General features: G+C 36.9%; 1 protein-coding gene across 7 annotated transcripts in view; it reads left to right on the top strand.

Annotated features, from left to right (window-relative positions):
• ROBO1 (roundabout guidance receptor 1) overlaps window positions 1–22,008 on the top strand; it is a 994,953-nt gene that overhangs the window by 901,856 nt on the left and 71,089 nt on the right. For all 7 annotated transcript variants that reach the window (XM_084802512.1, XM_084802517.1, XM_084802513.1 and 4 more), the window contains 6 exons: window positions 5,771–5,895; window positions 7,759–7,930; window positions 15,881–16,086; window positions 17,395–17,476; window positions 17,617–17,785; window positions 17,878–18,044. In XM_084802512.1, the coding sequence (XP_084658638.1) occupies window positions 5,771–5,895; window positions 7,759–7,930; window positions 15,881–16,086; window positions 17,395–17,476; window positions 17,617–17,785; window positions 17,878–18,044 (921 nt within the window). The remainder of the gene's footprint in view (window positions 1–5,770; window positions 5,896–7,758; window positions 7,931–15,880; window positions 16,087–17,394; window positions 17,477–17,616; window positions 17,786–17,877; window positions 18,045–22,008) is intronic.

Raw genomic sequence — 22,008 nt, 5'->3', positions numbered from 1 at the left:
ACTATAAGAAAGAAGGGACACTTTAAACTTTAAAGAAGTGGCGACTAGTAACAATATTGCTTTTATTAATTTTTTGAAGTATAAAGAATTTTAAAATATGTGAAATTGTGTGTGTGCGTGTGTGCGTGTGTGCGTGTGTGTGTGTGTGTGTGTGTGTGTGTGTAGGAATCATTTGTCTACTCTCATAACTTAATTGCATTAGTCTGATGAGATCAAGTTTGTGTTCAAAGATTAATCTTTGAGGCAGTTCTACAATGTTTTGTTGTTTCAAAGAAAATTTGGCTGACAGTTTCTGGATCCTGTCTTTTGTAGTTCCTGCATACCTTACTGCCATTTAAGACAATCTCTTTAAGATATTAAGAAATATTCCTGTGTAAAAATAGACTAGTAATTTACCATGACTTAATCAACTAATAGTTAACTGGTATTACTTAATTATGCTATATAATAATGATCTTTTTTGACTCTACAATTTTCATCTCTTTTAAATAATCTCTATTTTCTCATAAAAATAAATTTTTACACATGTTAAATATATGTGACTCCTTTTTAAATATTGCATATATGAAAAATGTAAAAGAGAATTTTATTTTGTAATTGCACTATCTCAAAGCAGCAGTCCTTCCCTTTGATTTAGACTATAGGGATGAATATCAAATCAAATTTATTTGTGGTTGGGAACTATTCATCTGAATGAAGTGGATTGTGGGTTCTTACTGTGGAATATGAAGATCTTCTGCATTTCAAAGCAGTGATCTTTACTTCTGAAATAAGGAAATGATGCTTTCTATTATTTTTAAATAAACTTTACTATATTAAAATAAATCATGTCTCAACATTTAAATGAATAATGCAACTTCTAAATAATTTATGCTTTTCCTGTTTCCATAATTTCTTCATATATATATATATATATATATATATATATATATATATATATATATATATATACACACACTCTAAATTTTAAAACATACACATATAAGTTCCATATGTTTTAATAGTCTTCCATCTCCACTCATGGTCATGGACCAGTAAGACCCACCTAGTGCTCATCAGAAAGTCAAATTGTCAGACCACATCCTGAGTTTTTGAGTCATTACCCATTTGTATGGGGATCATTTGTATATATAATCAGTATGAGCAGCAGAAGTTGAGTCGAATATCATTGCCAGTGTGAAACCTATAAAAATCAATCTATTGGTGGATCTATATTGGATTTAACATTCTTTATCTTTAAAAAGGATGCTTATTTTATTTTTGTATAGTGTTATCAGCTTTTATTATACTATTAAAATCTATTACATAAAGAGTACCAGTTACCTGGTAGCAAAATATTAAATCATTGAAAGATGCTCTATAGTATTATTACTGTCAACCCATTGTAGCTCTATCATTTTTCATAGTAGAGATTTCCAGATTCATTTCTATTTTCCTAAGTTATTCATGATTGTGCTTGATATGCTAACAAATATTCATTCATGGATAGTGTGATCAGTGTATCTAAATATTAATGTGTCTTTAATTTATGTTAAAGAAGAATCATTGTTAAGTCAAATCTTACTACTTTTTCTGTTTCATTTTTTTGTTTGTTTCCTTATTTTTATTTATTCCATGTTTTCTTTTTTTTTGTTTTGTTTTAGTTGGGTCTGGTAAGTTGACATTTTATTGGCCATCTCCTAATCACCGTGTCACTGTGACTGGAACTTCTCTTCCCCTTTCCATCCATACCCTTCCATGTCCTTCAACCAATCAGCCTCCATGTTTCACTTGTCATTGGCCACAAAGACAGACTGCACAGAATAAACCTGCAGGAAGGTATGGGTAACTCTGGCAAAGAGTAAAGGTAATGGGTTTGCTAACTTCCTCTCTTAATAAGTCATATGTGATCTGAGCCCTTTAATTTCTTCCTTCCTGAAATAAAGAGAAGTCATAGGATTGTATCTTGGCAAAAAAAAAATTTTTTTCATTTCATGTCTCTAAGTCATTAAACAAACAAAAACCCAGGCCATGAAAACAATTTTTCCTTTGTTTCAAACACATTGTTTTGTAATTATAATTCAGTAGTCCTTAAAGTTACCTTGTGCTTGGAGCTTGTTAGCGGTCATTTCCACTTCTTTGTATGAGGTGCATTTCATTTCGTATATGAAATGAAACAAAAAGACACACTTTGCTTTTATAATTTTTTTTTCTATACATAACCATCAAGGTTCTTTGAACTTGATTTAGAAGAAGATCCATTGATTCAGTAGGGTTGACAGAGTGCCATATTGAGAGAAGTTGCCATGCCAAAAGACTGGCAAGACCATCATTTTCACTTTAAAGAAATATCTATCACTGTTGTTTAAGGAAACACAGATACTATTATTTCATATTTGCAAGGTAGGATGGCCTATTAAATAATAGAGTATGCTAGATGCTGTCCCTACTGAGCTATTATCCAAAACTGAGAAAAATAAAAATTTTAAACAATAGAGATAGTTTGACTAAATTATTTATGATGCTACATCAATTATTCAGTAATTACTAAAATGATGTTCTAGTAGGATATCATTAAAAATATTATTATGTAGTATGCATGGTAGAATTATTGGCAGTTTTTTTATGTTGTTGTTTGTCCAATTTTCAACATTTACAGCACCTACTATGTTACTATGCCAATTACATCATTATGTGCTATGATCACAGCTAAATTAAATATTTTAGATTTCAAAAGCCATTATGATATCTAGTCATAAAACAGCAAGTCTGTGTATTTGGTGACTCTCTTGAATAGATAGATAGATAGATAGATAGATAGATAGATAGATAGATAGATAGATAGATAGATAGATTTAGATTTAGATTTAGATTTATTTATTATGTGTGCAGTGTTCTGCCTGCATGTATGCCTGCACAGCAGAAGAAGGCACCAGATCTCATTATAGATAGTTGTGAGCCACCATGTGGTTGCTGGGAATTGAGCTCAGGACCTTTGGAAGAGCAGCCAGAGCTCTTAACCTCTAAGACATCGCTCCAGCCTAAATAAATATATATTAATAGAAATTTCTTTGGTCCTTTTTCTCTTAGAGATTATAACTATATCTGATAATTGACATACACAGGAAAAACTTTTTTTTCTGTCTTTATTTTTAAAGCATGGGGTTACTGGCTTCAAACTCAAGCAGCAGTCTTCCTAGACCTTCTGGTTAGCTGGGACTATAGTCTTGTGCCACCACACTAGTCTGAGGAGGATTTTTTTTTTATAAAGTTTATTTCTAAGAAGTCTTTTGCGGCTGATGTCACTGTTGATGTTGGCTTGGGACTATGCCTACAGAATATAGTAAATCATTTCCAAGCAAATATCCTGTGTGGAAGGATTGCTTCAGGATAAATGTAGTTAGCATAAGGGTTTGTATTCCTTTTTCCCAAATAAGTCTTTGAGGTTTGAGGAGAGCTGGCATTTTATAAAAGAAACAGTTTCTGGCACACATTCTTAGGCAAGCTCCTGAGATTTGGGATGGAGACCACCCCAAGGCTTCGCTTGACTAAGTGGTTTGAACATTTATATTTTCCTACTTGGATTCCCTTCGTATTGGAAAGTCATCTGCTCCCACACATCTAATTAATCATTTGGTTTTCCTTCATTGAAAGAAACCAAACTCTAGTCTGGGCTTCATTTATTATGCAGTCATTTCTTTAACTTTCTACATCTGATTCAACATCTGATTCCTCCTTACCTAAGGAGGAAAAAGCTCCTGTTTGGCATGGTACAGGACAGGACATCCCCAGGCAACTAGGCACATGTCTATTATTATACCTAGGTAATGACAGTGTTAGTTAAATTCATGAGTAAACCACTCGATTACAATCACAGGTTTTCTACAAAAAAAAATTATAAGCTACAACCTCAGTTTGACCAAATTGAACTCCAACTGTGTCTCTTAGCTTTGTATTTTATCTTCTGTAAGTTAGGGAACATTTGAAAACATTTGATCTGATTTTGCAGGTATCCTATAATTTTCTAGTCAACTGTTAGATTTTTCTACTGTCCTTCAATTTAAAAAAAAAAAAGAAGAGGTGTAGAAGAAGGTACATACATTCACCTAGAAGTTAGGAGACCTAATTATTTTCTTCAGTTTTTGTTATGATGTTAGCCATGGACAAATCACATTACATTTTAAAAAGATGTTTTATATCAATATATTTATGATTATGTATATATTATAATGAATATAGTAACTATGTTTATTTTGTTAAATATGCTTTTATGATATACTTTTGTAATTGTCACATATATAACATTTTTATACATATATTGGTATATCAGAGACAATTGACCTAAAATATAACAAAAAAGAAAATTGTCTTTTTAAATACTTTTTGTAAAAAAAAAAAAAAAAAAAAGAATCCATTATCCTTGGTCTACCAATCAATCAATCACTCAATCAGTCAATCAATAAATGGATTAAGAAATGAAAGCAAAGGCATGAATGTAGAATGGGTTTTCACTGGAAAGAGGCGGGAGGTAACCAAGAGTGGAAAGAGGATCAGAGCGAGTAATGGAAGCAGACTCGATCAAACACATCACACATAACAAAGTATGAAAGAGTCAGAATAAACCCCATGATTATGTCTAATTCGTATATGCTAATAATAAAGCTTTTAAAAAGAAAGAACCCTCACTCTTGTAAGCAATATGGTGACATTCCTGGATATAATCTCAATGTGAGTTTCGGTTGGGATTTGCTTTAGGGAGTGTCCTTAAAGCAACTGAAAAGACTTCTAAGGGAGCAGTGGCAAGTAGGGGCCTTGAAAAGTGGGCTAGAGGAGCCCTGCCCTGAATACTTGTTAGAAGTCTGGCTTGGCCTGAGACAAGAAGGAATGATTATCTTTTTCAGACAACTGATAAGAAGTGACTTGGAAAGTGTACACATTAGGTAAAAGGACTTACTCAGTACGTATTGATTTTGGGGTTTTGTTTTGTTTTGTTTTGTTTGTTTTTCCTGTGCAAATCCCAGCCCTAATGCGGGCTTCTGATTCCCCACCCCAGGGCCTGCCCTATCAGCACCACCTACCTTTCAGCTGCCATTGCCCTCAATGTAACTGACGCACTTTTCTGACACTCTATGAGCTGCTGAACGGAGTGGCCATTCAAGTCTGTATAAATCAAACAGTTTGGACAAGGCTGGCAGTATTTATAATGTCAGGATGAGCAGATGTTTCGAATTTGCCCTCATTTCCATGTATATTCTCTTTGAACATGCTCTTGCCTATGTAAATGAAGGAGGCATGTGCCTCTCCACTACTGCTTGAAATCCGTTTCTATTCAAATAATTGGACTGAAGATTTTAAATGGCTCTAATTTGCATGGTAGCATTTCAGGGGCTTTTGAGGTAAATTAAAGTAATTTCAGCCCCTGCCTGTATGCGAAGATCTTGCGTGTGTGTGATTAGAGTTCAGTCACCTTGAAGCAACCCTAAGTGAGAAAAGATAATATTTATTCATACAATTTTCAGGTATGATTTGAACGGAAAGGGTCAGCTTGTAGCTCAAGGATTCTTTGAAATGTGTGGGTTAATTCCAGGCCTAGGTTAAGTAATAAGTCTCTTCACAATACAACTCTATTTTGTTCTATAAATATGCACTTAGCAATCCCCCTGTAACTGAAGGGTGGGAAATGGTTGATTATTATAATGTGTTGTAGAAAATCAAGTCAGCGCTAGAGACTCCAGGAGACTGTGTCGGGCTGTACTAACATGATCTGACCCAGGATATTTTGTTCCTCCAGAGCCTCCACATTTTGTTGTGAAGCCTCGAGACCAGGTTGTTGCCTTGGGACGAACTGTGACGTTTCAGTGTGAAGCTACTGGAAATCCTCAGCCGGCTATCTTTTGGAGGAGAGAGGGGAGTCAGGTATAACTATGTTCTAGCTTTTCTTTCTAAAAGAAAATACAGGTTCAAGATATCTGAGAAGAAAAAAAATCCGAGGATCGTGAAATTACATAATAATCACATTAGCAGAAAATGAAGCAGTCAAAAACCCCAGAATTTGTTTAGAATTAAGAGGGAAGAGAATGGTGTGCCTGTTTGAGTTCTCAGAGCCATTTTCAGTGCCTTATTTTAGTTCACAGGGTGGTGTGCATAAGCCACTGTCTTGCCAAATAGACACTACTTTTATTTTGAAACTATCTGTGTTGAATAAAAGCTGGCCTATTTTCTCTACAGATTTCAATTGCCATTTCCATAATGTGGGTAACTAGAATTGTACACTAACATATTTAAGTATATTTGAAATGAAATAGAGATGATGATTGTTCTCTGTGTGTTCTCCAGAAGCTCAGGAACTTGTGTGTCTTCTGAAGCGCCAAATGATGTAAAATTCTCCCCAGTGTCAATACCATATCCCATAGAGTTCAATACTTTCTAGTCTTTAAAACTGCTATGTGTTTAAAATTCCTTCTTGTGTCATCTCTCTGTGTCTGTGGTTTTTTTTTTCTTAAATAAGCTGAAATATTTTACTTGTGAAGAATTAATTTCATTCACTTTAGATATGGTCATTCCTTGGCCTGTCTGACTTGTTCTTACTTGACTCAGTTTTCAGGATTTCATTGGCTCTGTTTCTAATGGTTCCATAAAGAAAAAGCACATAGCTTAATAACTGAATTCGACAATCTTTTATGGGCAGTGCTACCAACTTGGTGTTTATATTCTACTCTGATTGACAAATGGTTTGATTATAGTGTGTAGGTCATCACTTGAATTCTAGTAACTTGATGGGCTCTAACATACTCCCATTTGGTCATGCAAGATTAATGTCACTGAGACAAATTCAAGACAGAAATTAATAGAGCATAAAGAATTGGGATTGGATTATGGAACAGAAATTACAATCCACTAGATGTTCCTTTTAGTAGTGTGATGCTTTGGCTAAATTAATTTCCAAAATTCTTATTTACTTTGGTTCAACAGTGCAAACAGTTTGCATTTAAAAAGGTCATTAAAACTTGATCCATAGAGTATTAGCTAACCCTTTACAAAATGAGTTTTGCTAAATAGCACAAAAACTTTAAAAACAGAGCAATTTCTTCAGTGAGGAAAAGGTCACTATAGCCTGGTTCTTGAAAAACAACACCATAAAATATAGACTTCTAAGAATTTGCATCTTTTCATTCAGTTCTGCATGAATTTCAAGCTCGGCATAACATACATTTTTATCTCCTAACAGGAAAGCAGGATATGCCACTGTTAGCTGATTGATAAATGTCCCAGAACATTAGTGATCGACGCCTGGAAGAAATGCATGTTCTGGGGCCAAATTGGCATCCTTGAATGTAGTTTATCACATTGAATTTAAAATTTCAATTCACTTATATGTTAGAGGTCTTTGATTACTACTATTAGCCATTCATATGTAATGTAAGATTTTTGTTAGTTTCCATAAGTATATTTCAGCCAATTGATATTTAGTTGATTGGCTTTTTATTATTCATTATTGATCGCAAACTGACGACTATAAAAATGCATGTAAACATTGAGAATTTTAACATTTTTAATATAACGCCATTTAGCTCTGTATTATTAAACTATTTATGTTTAATAATATGTATTTATACATGTGCACATTGATATATATGGGGTTCTTGTAGAAGAATATGTAGTTTATATATATGCATATATTCATACATATATTTTACAGATGTACATATAACTGTGCCACAATATTGGAACCTAGCTGTTAACCTGTTTCTATTCTTCCCTCCCAAATTCTGGTTTTAGAATCTGCTTTTCTCATACCAGCCACCACAGTCATCCAGCCGGTTTTCAGTGTCCCAGACTGGGGACCTCACTATTACTAACGTGCAGCGGTCTGATGTTGGTTACTATATCTGTCAGACTTTAAATGTTGCTGGAAGTATCATCACAAAGGCATATTTGGAAGTTACTGATGGTAAAGTAAAACATTTTCTTTCAAAATATCCAAATTGTCTTAGGGTCTGAGCGAGCCTGTGGGTGTTCTCATGTCAAGCTTTGCGTTCTTTTCTAGGTTATTTTAGTGCAAACTGAAGAGGGTGTCAGTCCAGTAAATGACTCTATCGTTCTTCTTACTTTAAAACATACTATAGATTTTTGTCATTTGGTCCGAGTTCTGAAAACAGCGATTCTCCATGAATAAGTTTATTCTGAAGATCTGAGCATAGGAAAGTTTTCAAGTTTCAGAATCATGGAAAGGAAGACAAAGGCACTATAATCTCTTACTTTAAATTGCCATCTCTCCTATTTTCTCTAAATTAAGAAGACTAAGAATTGATCATGAATTCAAATCCTGAGAAATAACAACATGATGATACTTTTTCTTCACAGTATCGATCCATTCTATCTATCAATTCCCTAAATATAGTCAGGTGTTGCTAAATATAAAGACATGGTAATTGAGAAATTTTTCCAACCTAAAATACAAGTAGTAATCTTTTGGAAAGATGGAAGAAGATATAAATTGCCTGTAAATATATATTTATACATGTGCACATATATATGTACATTTGTGGTATAAGATTTTTAGCTTGTTAAGTGGATATTTATTTCATTAAAGAAAATGTCTATAAATATATGAAATAGATATTTATAGATACATGTGCATGTATTTATCTTACATGCTAACATACCTATACATACATTAAATAAATATATTTTATACATTTAAAAATATATTTACATGTATATAATGTGTACAACATACATAATATATACAGTATCTTTATGTTTATGTATGTATGTATAATCAAGAAAACATTACTGCAAAAAAAAAAAAAAGACTTTGAAATTACAGTGTCACCCAGGCATGATGGTGCAGACATTTAATCCCAGCACTCAAGGAAGCAGAGGCAGGCAGATCTCTGTGAGTTTAAGACCAGCCTGGTCTACAAAGTGAGTTCAAGACAGCCAAGGCTGCACAGAAGAAGTAAAAAAGGGATGGGGGAAAACCCAAATTTTACAATGACATACTTGTTGTCCTCAATATTTAATTTATTTGAACAATTAGAATTAGTTTACATTTTTAATTCCAACCAGTAGATAAAGGGACCTAAAAGGCAAACACGTAATTGTCTTTTAAGGAGAAAGATGTGACCAGAATAAAGGATGAGAGTCAGAGATAAAAGATGCCAGCTATTGCTTCTCTCTAGTTAACTGTGATGTCTGTGTATCTTTTGTGTTCGTGTGTTTGGATGTGTGTGATGCAGGGGAATGCCATAGGGCAACTTTAGGGTTTGTTATTCAAGGTCCTTCTCCTTGTTACCAATGCGGGGTCTCTCATTGACCAGGAATGGCCAAGTAGTCTAGGCTGGCAGGCTAAGGAGCTCTCAAGACCCTACTGTCCCCGCTTTCCCAGGCCCAGGATTAAAATGCACGCAAAGTAGTGACTCCATCATTATTTCTAGAAAAGACCATGTTTTCCACGTTTAACTACTTTGTCAGTTTGTTTAAGCTCAAATGAACATAGATTCCTGGAAAATGCATAATCTCTGTTCTGTTCCACAGCTCTGTTTTTATTCCAATTCATATAGCGTTGCTTGTTGTAGTTTATAAGTCTTAAAGGCTGATATAGTCTCCAGCTTTGAAATTCTTATTTTCATTTTGCTAAACTGGTTAAAAATATACAGATAAGAATACATGTCCTATATCAATACAGCTGTCAGCCTTTTATTTTGATTCTTAATAATCTGATATTTTCAACTCAGAGAAATGATGTATATCCCATACACATCTATACCTCAAAATTTCAGTTTCTCTTTAATATCTCTCACTAATGTCTATTGTTTTCAGAATATACTTTTTAGTTCTACCCAAGATTTTTTGATGTGCCTACATATGAATTTAAAGTTTTCGTTATTGAATTGTTTGAGGAAAGTGACTAATTATGCAGTTAGTTTTTGTGTATTAAGCAACCTTGATAAATTCCTTCATTTTTGTAATGATTTTATGTAGATTATTCTGAAATGTTCATGTACAAACTGTAGCAACTGAAAATAAAGTCTTACTTCTTACTCTCTATAGAGATAATATATAAATGATATACATATTATATATGGAAAATATATATTATTTATACCCTTTTTATCTCTTTCACATCCTCATTGTCTGTGGAATGAGTGGAACTGTTCCAACAGTAGATATATTCTTCCTAATTCTAACTTGGAAGGAGCACATTCAGGTCGCCACAGTGTAGTGTTGAGTTGAACTTCTGGAGCTAACATTGGGGATATCATTTTTAGCCGAGTACCCTGGGGGCCTCCAGAATGGTCACTGCCATTGAATGTGCTATCTCTTCACATGCCTGGTCCTCCTCGGGCTCTGTTCTGAATACCGTGCTGCTTGCATGCTTCTCTATGTCATGTTGCTTGTCTGTTCTCCCTTGTTGCACATTTACAGTAACTTGGATTTCACTTTCTACAAGGAGTTTGCCCTAACCACCAAATATGTGTCCTATGTCCCCCTACCTACCCTCTGCACACAAATTCCTTCCTTCCACATGTTTCCTCTCTTATCTTGTGTTTCTTGGTTATTCATTACGATCCAAGTTCCATGAAATTTGAACCATTTTCTGTTTACTCAAGTCAATATTTGCCTAGTATCCACCCAGATCTAATATGATGAATGCTAAGTTGATAGTCTTGAGTGCCAGAAAGAAAAAAACAAGGAACAGCAAGCTCTTGGTTGGTGAGAATTTTAAACCAGGATTATCTCTCAAAAAATTCAGTACCTTATCCTTGCCTATGGTGCGTACTATACATTCCTTGGCTTTAGTATTTTAGGAGGACCTAAAATGTGTTTGTGGCACATATTGCTTGTTATAGCAATTAGATCATAATTGTGGATACCATCTAATAGAAGGTAGAATTTTAAAAATTGTACATGCACTCATAATTGTGTCTTTGCATAGATATCTATAAAATAAGAAAAAAGTGCTAAACTTTTCACAAGTATCTCTATTCTAAGAATCAAATGCAAAAGTTTGTAGGCCAAGGATATGACCTAATGTATAAACTGTCTGTTGTACAAGTCTCTGGAACTGAGATTGGATCCCCAAAACCCACATAAAAATCCAGGCAGGGCCACTGGTCTGTATGCTCAGCACTAGGAAGACCAATCAATGAGTTCCAGTTTCAGAAGAGACCCTGTCTCAAAAAATGTGGGGCGCAATAAAAGAAGACACCCAAAGTAGAGCCCAGGCCTCCACACGTAGGTGCAAATGCATACTCAAGCAGAGCCAGCACCTGGAGGCAGTAGCTGACGCAGAGGCCATGGAGGAGTGCTGCTTACTGGCTTGCTTGCTCCTTAAGGTTTGCTCAGCCTGCTTTCCTATAGAAGCCAGGACCACAAGCCCAGGAATGGTACCACCTAAACTGGGCTGGGGCCTTCCCAATCAGTCACTAATAAAGAAAATTCTCTACTGGCTTGCCTGCAGCCCAGTCTTGTGGAGGAATTTTCTCATTGAGAGTCCCTCTTCTCAGATGACTCTAGCTTGTGTCAAGTTGTCCTAAAAACTAGGCAGGCCGGGCGTGGTGGGGCACGCCTTTAATCCCAGCACTCAGGAGGCAGAGGCGGGCAGATTGCTGTGAGTTCGAGGCCAGCCTAGTCTACAAAGCAAGTCCAGGACAACCAAGGCTAACACAGAGAGACCCTGTCTCGGAAAAACAAAACAAAACAAAATAAAGACTAGGAACAAACAAACAAACAAACAAAAACTAGGAAACACGGAGGAGGGGGGACAGGGAGAAGAGAAAAAGGTGGACATAATCATCTTTAAAATGTATATACATGTGTAAAACTCTCAATAAAGAAAAAACGTCATTTAAAATTGTACATAAAAATAATTCAATATCATAAAATGAAAAAACTATGTAACAACTGATATGGCATTATTCTGAATTACTTACATTTTTTATGCAATATTACATATCCAACTTTTACTAATCTAGGATTAGCCCTGAGACTACAAAGTTGGCTCAGTGGTTAATAAAAATAAATAAATCTAAAAGTAAAAACTACATTCATCCCCAGAAGCCAATTTATTCTCAACACTAAATATCTTGCTTAACCACACAATTTTTTGTGAGGATTACTGTGGACTTTGTATGTGTGTATTGTTGTGGTTTCGGGGTTTATTTTGCCTGTTGTTCTTGTGCTATATGTTAGGTTAGACTTTTGTTTTATTTTTTATTTGTTTTGTTTTGTTTTTTGGAGTTCTTTACTATTATTTAAACAACTGTGGGCTTGTCCTGCATGGCTAGGGCTATAATCATAGTGAGTGTTGGCAATGTCAATATTTTTATACTACCAAGTCTGTTGACCTGGTGGCTAGTGGAGAGAATATGTTCTCTATATTGTTTGACTTTATCTCTTGACCTTCTGTGTTATTGGCAAACACAATGAAGGCAAAGGCAGAATAAAGCCTGAGGCATGCACGTAGCAGCTGTCTGCAGAATGGTGCCTGTACCTGCGGGTCAGCCTTACTAACATTAACTGAAGAACGTGCACATTTATATCTGCTTACTACTAGATTACAAGAAACAATAAAGGTTATTAGACAACAAAGAATATTTAAAACTTCTTGTATGCATCTCTGATAAACGTGGTATACGGCACAAAGGGACTGTTCTTCAGCTCCCTTTCGATTTAAACAAGTCACTTGGACTTTAAGGCTTCCGTCCCTGATTCCTAAGAGGGGATGATGATACCAAAATATTTACAACACTTATATCCGAAACCTTCAATTTTTAATATATAGCTTTCTAAAACACTTGAAAATAGATGACAATCGTAGTGTTTACATTGATGTATGCATGGCCTACAAAGCAAATCCAGGACAGCCAAGGCTACACAGAGAAACACTGTCTCAAAAAACCAAAAAAAAAAAAAAAAAAGACTACGAAATATGAGCCATCTTAGCACTAAACATAATGGTAATCAATTGGATTGAAGCCCTCTGCTACTAATTGAATTGATGTCTGGAAATATATATTCACTCTGACAATCAGTGGAACACAGGTGGTTTTACAAATCCCCAATGAATGTAGCAGGCGGGGGATCTGCAATTCAATTTTAGAAAGCCTCCACAGATAACACAGAGAATTTTTTTTTTTTAATCTAAGTAAAGGAACTGATGCCTTACTCTCTTCTAACATTCTTGCCAAGTTTCAAACTCCAGCCTTCTAATTTCCCCCATTCTCCTGGCAAATTTCACACCAGTAACAGTGGCGTGGAAGGAAGTTGGAAAAGCGGATTGGAAATGCATAGTTGCTGATTTCACTTCATTGCTTTTTTTATGGGAATGCATAAAAGTAATAATTATTGCATGATAAATGAGGAACAAATTGGAGTGTGACTCCAGCTTGTGAAAAATCTTTGGTGCATAAAACTTTGAACATGACACATCCAGATTCGCAAATTATTGCATCCAAATTGAGTTACTCTGGCAGCCACAGTCCTTTAATCAGACAACTTGTTAGAATTCTCTCTCGTATATTTGCATATTTTTTTCTTTTTTTATACTTTGAGATCCAGAATTTTAAAGCTTAATGATTGAAGACAATTTCCTAATGTTAAATAAACAATTTATTTATGTTATAGAAATCTATGGAGTTTAGTAAACTGTCTCAGGACATGGGAGCATTTTTCTAATTTTGGTCTTGTTCTACCTGCGTTAGAGTCTCACTAAAATAGTGACTTAAGGCATAACAGTTTTCAGGTGTTTTATATTTTACAATAATTTTATTTAATTAAAATACAATTTTCTTTCTTTGGTCCCTTTTCAAAGTAGATTTAAGTTAGTATTAAAAACAGTCTTGCTAGTCAGGTGCTGTGGTCCACACCTGTAATCCCAGCACTTTGGGAGGCAGAGACAGGAGGATCTTAGAGAGTTCGAGGTCAGCCTGCTCTACAAAGGGATTCCAGGATAGCCAAGGCTACATAGAAGATACCCTGTCTCAAAACTAAAAAATAAAAAAAAAATAGATTGGTAGATGATAGATTGGTAGGTGATATATAGGTAGATAAAAATTAAAAATAAGAAGTTTCTGGGGTTTTGTGAGGTGTCCCTGTGTGCATGTCTCTCTCTCTGTGCATATGCTCCTTGTGCTTTTTCCTGTTCTCTGATATTTGTTTTGTTCTTCTCTGCTCTGTCTTTTTATTTGCCTGTTTGTCTCATAAAGCAAAAAAGAAAGAAGGCATGGAGTTGTATGTATGGGGAGGTCGGATGGATATGAAAGGAGATGAAGAAGGATAAATTGTAAGCTAAATGGATTGTATGGGAAATAGTCTATTTTCAATTAAAGGTAAACAAATGGTATTGAGGGCATGCATTTGCCGTTTGTGCTCATTCTAATATGGAGTAGTGGAGACTGCCATGTTTGGATATCATCCTCAGTTATCTTTTTGGATTAGCCTACCAGCACTACTCTTGGGCAACTTCCCAATGACTCTGAACCCATTATAGTGTGGTGATGCTGGATTTTTTTTTTTGACCCCTGTATATATTTCAATGAAAAAATTATTCCAAAGTCCTGGAGACATTGCTCAATGGATAAAGTACTTGCCTCACAAATGTGGGGACTAGAGTTTGTATCCCCAGAACCAACATAAGAATCGACTGCGTGAGGTGGTGAGGCTGTAATTCAAGCTTCGGGAGATGGGAAGGGATTCCCAGGACAAGCCAGCAGTCTGGACCAGCCAAACCGAAAATCTGTGGATAAGGAAGGGGTGCTTCATAAATAAAGCAGAGAGCAGCGCACCATGAACCAACCTCTGGGCTCTGCTCTCACATGTGTAGACATGCATATACTCACAGTCACATCTGTGAATGTGCCCTCACATGACACATGCAGGCATGCACGCAACACACGGGGGAGGGGGGAAGGGAGGGAGAGGGAGGGAGGGAGGAGAGAGAGAGAGAGAGAGAGAGAGAGAGAGAGAGAGAGAGAGAGCATCCTGAGATGAAAAGACAAGTTCAATTCTATTGATATATAAATGAAAGTCCACAGCACCTTTTATTTTTATTTTCTCATTAGTTTATTTATTCACTTAGCATCCCAATTGCTATTCTCTCCCTCCTCTCCTCCTGGTCCCACTCTCCCACACTCTTCCCCCTTTTCCCCTCCCCTTCTCCTCAAAGAAGGGGAGCCCTCCCAAACCTGGCCTGGCACATCAAGTTTCATTAGGACGAAGTGCATCTCTTCCGCTGAGGCCAGACAAAGCAGCCCAGCTAAGGGACGGTGATCCAAAAGCAGACAACAGAATCCATGTCAGAGACAGCCCCAATTGCTAGGGGACCCCCATGAAGACCAAGCTGCCCATCAGCTACATATGCCAAAGCACCTTTTTAAAATTCAAAATCGTCAAACACCCTGGCATGGCAGCTTCCTTTTGTAGTAATGGCACTTGTTATTGGAGACAGAATAATTACAAAATCAAGTTGGCCTCTGTTCAGTCATTAAAATTTGTCTCCTACATTTCTATGGGATAAATGTGTTAAGTGTTTCTGTTTCTTGTGCTTTTTCGTGTTTTACAGTATTCTGGTCTCACCACTCTATGCCTTCTCCAGCCAGGGCCCTTATTCAATTTCTGAACACTTAGATCCGTCCCTAGATAATTCAGCATGCTCAGACCTAGTTGGTCATTTGAAAGGCGTACACTGTATCTCATTTTAATATTCCTAATCACTGCCTCATGTAAATGCATTCTGAATAATGTATGTCTCCACTTTAATTACTTGTTTAATTATCTTTAGTTTTCTTCTTCTTCTTTTTTTTTTTTTCAAAGCCTACAGCAATGGCTGTTGCTCAGATGATTAGAAAATTGCTTCCAGTTGCAGAAATCTATTTCCTGTTGTTTCTTTTGGCAGTGATTGCAGACCGGCCTCCCCCAGTCATTCGGCAAGGTCCTGTGAATCAGACTGTCGCAGTGGATGGTACTGTAGTCCTCAGCTGTGTGGCCACAGGCAGTCCAGTGCCCACAGTTCTGTGGAGGAAAGATGGAGTCCTTGTTTCAACCCAAGATTCTCGGATCAAACAGCTGGAGAGTGGTGTGCTGCAGATCCGATACGCTAAGGTAACTTGCAAAGGCATCGTGGACTTCCAGCTTGGTTCTTTATTTTTGTCGGCAGACACCATCACCTAGTTGAAATACTAAATCAAATACTAATACATTTTTAATGTGCTGCATCATTTGTTCAGACATGCCACTGTGTCTGCTTGAGGTGATTTGAGTCATAACTTAGCTTATGGCAAGTAATTTAAGGTCCTGTGGAGGTGGAAGAAAATGCTTTGAAAGACACATTAAGGGAAGCAGTTGGGGACCTGAGAGAGAGGGCATGCCTTCCCTGTATGTGATTTTTGTAAGTAACCAGAAAGGTAAATTTTCTAGTACTGTTTTATGCACGGTGGACTTGAGCAGTGTTTCTGTTGTGACTGTTTGGCTCAGTATTTTGCAATTACAGAATATCATACACACAAATAACGCTTATAAAAAGCCAGGCACTAGCTCAGTGTACATTTCAAATCACAATGCTAACTGATAAAAAGCCCACAGATCGGTGAAAACAAATATAGGAATTTACTATCCCCAGGCCATTCCATCTCCTATCTGTCCTTTCAGAACTGTTTTATACTGTTTTGAGTTTGGACTTTCTTTTGTGGTCTAGATCAGACAATCTTTTGAGGCATATGAAACGATAATATTGGGGCTGCAATCAGCGGTCATTTCAGTTGCCTGGCTCTGTGTCGTGGGTGGCTTCTTGGCTTTTGGATCAACATCACAGTTGGTTCGGTGTGCCACAAAGGTTACTATGTCGTGCCGCTTTGTGGCAACTGTTGCAGCACTGCTCTGGCCATAGCCGGAGCCAGATGACGATGTTATTTGAAGATAAGAGTTTTTAAGTGAATCGGAGGTATATGGCTTTACCATGCTGCTCCCAGTTTTAGGTTGAGCCAGGACTCACTTTTTGGCGTTCAGTTTTTCGAAGGGAGAGTGTTCGATCCATCAAGGGTTTTGTTTTCACTTCTGAGGCTGACTAAAGTTTTATAATAAGGGGGTGGAGTGAATAATTTAAGAAGATACCATATAATTTGTTTTTTCCCCTAATCTTCAATGCTAAACCTAGTCTGTTAAAGTAATCGAGTATATTTTTTTTTCCGTTGCACAGTTAGGATAAACCATATAAAGGCTCCTTATTTCTGTATTCATGCAATATTCTTCTTCACATTTCAAGAAAAAAAAATAGTCAATTAAAGGACATTTCTGGCAAGCAATTTTTAATGTATTTATCCATATTCATGTACCATGTATAAACCTGTAATTTTTTCCAGCCCAGCAAGGACTTGATTGTTCCAAATATTTCTTTTCCATGTGCTTTTGCAGCTGGGTGACACTGGTCGGTACACCTGCACTGCATCAACCCCCAGTGGTGAGGCCACGTGGAGCGCTTACATTGAAGTCCAGGGTAAATTCCTACATTTGCCTTAAAGCCATTTTGGACAAATATGCCAGTGTCCATAAGAAAGCAAGTTAATGTGTTACCTATGTTCATGTGCCAGTTTGCGTATGTGTAAATTTCTGTTTTCCTCCTTCCACACTTGTTAGAATTTGGAGTTCCAGTTCAACCTCCGAGACCCACCGACCCCAATTTAATTCCCAGTGCCCCCTCAAAGCCTGAAGTTACAGATGTCAGCAAAAACACAGTAACTTTATCGTGGCTGCCGAACTTGAACTCAGGAGCAACCCCAACATCTTACATCGTAGAAGCCTTCAGGTAAAGGGAGAGGGTTTCTTGGGAGCTCCCCTTGCCTCCCTTTTCTCTTTTTTGAATCCAATGTTCATGTTCTAATGTGTATCTGTCCTTAGCCATGCATCTGGAAGCAGCTGGCAGACGGTGGCAGAAAATGTGAAAACAGAAACGCTTGCCATCAAAGGACTAAAACCCAATGCAATTTACCTTTTCCTCGTGAGGGCAGCTAATGCCTATGGGATTAGTGATCCAAGCCAAATATCAGATCCAGTGAAGACACAAGGTAAATATTGATTGACTGAAGCTTGAAACACATGCTTATCCTTAGTTATAATTATACTGGTGTGGTGTGTTTGTTACATGCTATGATTGCACATTTGCAAACCGTTCAACTTTTTGTTTGTTTGTTTGTTTGTTTTTACTATACAAATACAATGTCTACAAACTGATTTTCCAGACTGAGACTAAACAAGGTTGGTAACATAGGCAATTGCTTCTCATAAGATCACAAATGCACTAAAAATACTCTGTGGCTATTTGTATATTCTTTTCAAGTTTGTGATTTTTAAAAGTCTAGTATGTCAGTCTTATAACAATTGTATTTAAAACTGAGTAAATTTCTTGGTGCTGAAATTCAGTCCACATAATCTCCAAGATAATTTTTCAACATTCCCACCCTTGTTAATTCATGTCCTGTGAAAAATCACACAGAAGTAGGTGCTGTTGGGAACTTTGTTTTCATGCTTCTGAGCAGTAGTGAACATCCCGGGAGCTGTGGAAGAGATTTAACTCTTCAGTTGTTCTTGTCTCTCATCTTCACTTTGTGAGGCATGATATGAAACTTTTATGGTATATATATATATATATATATATATATTATGGAATCTGGAGGGATGGGATGTCGGAGATAAAAAACGGAACATGTATATTCAGAAGTGTTATCCACTGGGATTGTCTTTTTAATATGTTACTTTTCGTCTTTTGTGAGCTGAAGTTATTTTCATCTTTTGACAGATGATATTTCCTGTCTACCCTCTGACTCATTCTGTTATTTCAATATTCTCATAGAAGGAACATTTATACTTATTTCAGTCGATCTTTACCTTTTCTTTAAACCTAATAGTGTCGTGATTAAAATATGCTTGGTTTTAATCTTAGCAAAGGTGATTCTAGAGGCAATTAGAAATGTAAAATGATTCCCTTACACACAGAAGCATTAACTCTAAGTTAACATTTCCAAGGAAAGACTGTGGACTCATTACAATGAGGGAAGCAGGTTATGCATAAAAGTCCCTAAAAGCCTTCAACCGCTTTCTTTCTGGTATGGGAGGGCGAAGGACAGCAGTACTGAATGTTCTGTCGACTTGTAGAGCACACGCAGTGTTTTGGAAGGACATTTTGCTTTAGAACTCACAGGGAATGTAAGCCAAGTTGCAGAACATGCCCTTGTCTGTTGCCTGGGTATGAATTCAACACACCCAGATGCCTGTGTTTGCTCTTGTGAGTCACCTGCTCAGGAGACTTAATATACTTGGAGCATGCCTTGAGGCACTGTGAGGTTTGTAATAGTAGATACACATCTGTAAAGAATGTAGAGACTATGGCAGCTTCTACGTGGACTTAAACTTCTGTTTCCCAGACAAGTTTCCATCTATCCACTGGAATCCATTGTCGATGATGACTGACTTAGTATTCTGACATTCCCATGGGAATGGCTTTGTGACATGCTTCGTGCATATGTTTTATGAAGATCACATTTTCCTTATATCTGGGTTAAAACAGCCTCCTTTAGATGCATAAGCTAATACAGCGGCATAAGAAAATGAATCGGTGTCAAGCTGGAAGCGATCTAGGGAACTGTGCATGCCGTTTTGAAATAAAAGATATTTTCATCTCCTCTCCTCAGTCTAGCTGTGAGGCTCTCAGCAAGTTGATCAGTCCTGAGTGTCAGGTCTCCTTGAGTAGAGAACGAGGCTAAATAAACTCACTTCCCAAGAGTTAACAAAGATTATTAACTAATTAATAATGCATACAAGATATTTCTTCCGTCTGAGTCGTAGCCAACTAGTGCTTCTTTCTTAGTTTACTCTAAACTAAGAATAAAGAAGATCTGTGTAAAATTCAGCTATCATAACACTATGAAAAGTAGCAAGGAAGCCAAATGAGGGAATCAATTAAATATATCTTGACAGCTTGGAATGATGAGCCAGCACTAACAAGATTAAAATTAATAGAGCAAATTACAAAATCTGGTGCTTGAATTATGGTTTGAAAAATTAACTATAAAAGGCTGGAATATGTAAGCCAGCTTAAGGGGAGGGTGTGTGTCAGGGTTCAGTGACGTACGCAGGCTCCAGTTGAAATTGACTATGCTGAGTGACGTACTTGCCAAAGGGACAAAATCCACCTTTACTGAGATTTTCAGAATTATGTCGGAATCAAGTCATCTTTCCTCCTTTATTTTGAATTCGGCAGATCGTAAATTATGTTGGCTGTGAGCACTACATTTTTCAGAAGGACTCTTAAGACTTTGTTGTATTTTGATTGGAGCAGTACTGAACCAAACCCAAGGTCTTATATTCACATGTTAGCACCTTACCACGGAGCTATTACCCGAGCCCATACTGCTAAATCTTCTAAGCGGAGACTAGTGACAGTAGTTGGTAGAATTGAATGAATTTCTGAAAAGCAATTCTAATAAAATAAATCCAAGAACTTTGATATGGCTAACGCAAAACCAAGAGCACATGATTGTATAAAATCCCTCCCTTACCGTCTTATGTGACTGTGATATGGAAGGCACACTTCTCACTCCAGACAACAGAAAAGGAACAATCAGTAGAAGTAACCAAGGCACATTTCATTGTTTAGGTCTTGGTCTGCTTTTGAGACACAGTATAACCACCGTGGGATAATGTCATGAACCTGGAACTTTGCTTCTGCCAAGACTATCAGCTATGTGCCTATATGACAGGAGTCGTGTGGGGTTTGTTGGAATATAATGCCACTCTGAGTGCTATTCTGGCTCTTTAGACCCTACCCTTGAGCAATTCTTGAGCCTTAACTTTTAGTGGAAATGAGCACACACATAGAATATTATAGTATGCATATAGGATTCATCAGAAAATACGAATTATGGGCCTGGGAAGAAAGATCAAGAGGTAGAGTGTGCCACGCTTGAGGACCTGAGCTGCTGTTGGCATCCCTGTGAAAACTCAGACAGGTAGTTGAGTTCTTGCCTACTTGCATAAGGCCCTGGCTTGGCATGAGGGGAGGAAGATGTCTTCCCCAAGTCATGTGAGCTTTGCTGCCTGGGGTAAGGTGCTCATCCACATCCAGGTTTTGTTCCTACTTTTCCTATCCCAGCAGCTTCCCTCTTGCCTTGGAGTTGGTAGTTTAAGCAAGAGTAGCAATGGAGGATGAGAGAAAAGATGGTGGCCAAATAACAGCTGAGACTCTAGCATCCTAGGCACGCTGTGGGTCAGCATTTGAACAACAGTATGGGAAACTATGAAAAGTACCCCTTCAATAATTATCCTGATATCATTAGTTTTTATCATTGTACTTATTTATCTGTTTTTCTTTTCTTTTAAGACAAGGTCTCATTATGTACCTGTCTGTCCTGAGCTCACTAGGTAGCCCAGGATAGCCTCAAACTCACAGAGATCCACCTGCCCTTGCCTTTCATGTGCTGGGATGAAAGGTGTGTGCCACCGAACCAACCTATTTTGTGTATGTATAAGTTTGAATTTTAGGTAGGGCAAACAAACAGCCAGGTGGTACAGATCTTTAATAGTGGTTGACCTGTCCTTTTCTTTATTCCCCTTTGTTCTCTGGACTCCACAATTATGTAAATAGTCATGTGTTCGCTGCCTTCCCATCCTATGACAGGGGTCTTTAATCATTTAACAAACTTTTCGTTTTTATGTTGTAGCACAGCATATAAAATGTGTGTGTCAAAATATAATAGTCTATTAATAGTTCTGTAGTCTGTCCAAAATCTTACTTCCTTTTCCTCTTTACGTTGCGCTCCCTTTTACAATTTGAAACAAAGAAAGACATTGGTACTTTAGTAAGCCTCCTTAGTGGTAGGCAGTTTTTTTCCTGAGTACAGGGTTTAATAAACTTAGCAAAAGAGTCCATTATCCTTCAAAATAATATAACACAAAGGACACTATTTACTGATCTTACCCTGTCCCTGGTCTCCTCTGGAACATTCTAGTATTCATGAGACTGAAAAAAAAATT

The sequence above is a fragment of the Acomys minous genome (genome assembly GCF_964271855.1).
Source record: "Acomys minous genome assembly, chromosome: 11".
Lineage (NCBI taxonomy): Eukaryota > Metazoa > Chordata > Mammalia > Rodentia > Muridae > Acomys > Acomys minous.
This window is presented reverse-complemented; position numbering and strand designations above follow the sequence as displayed.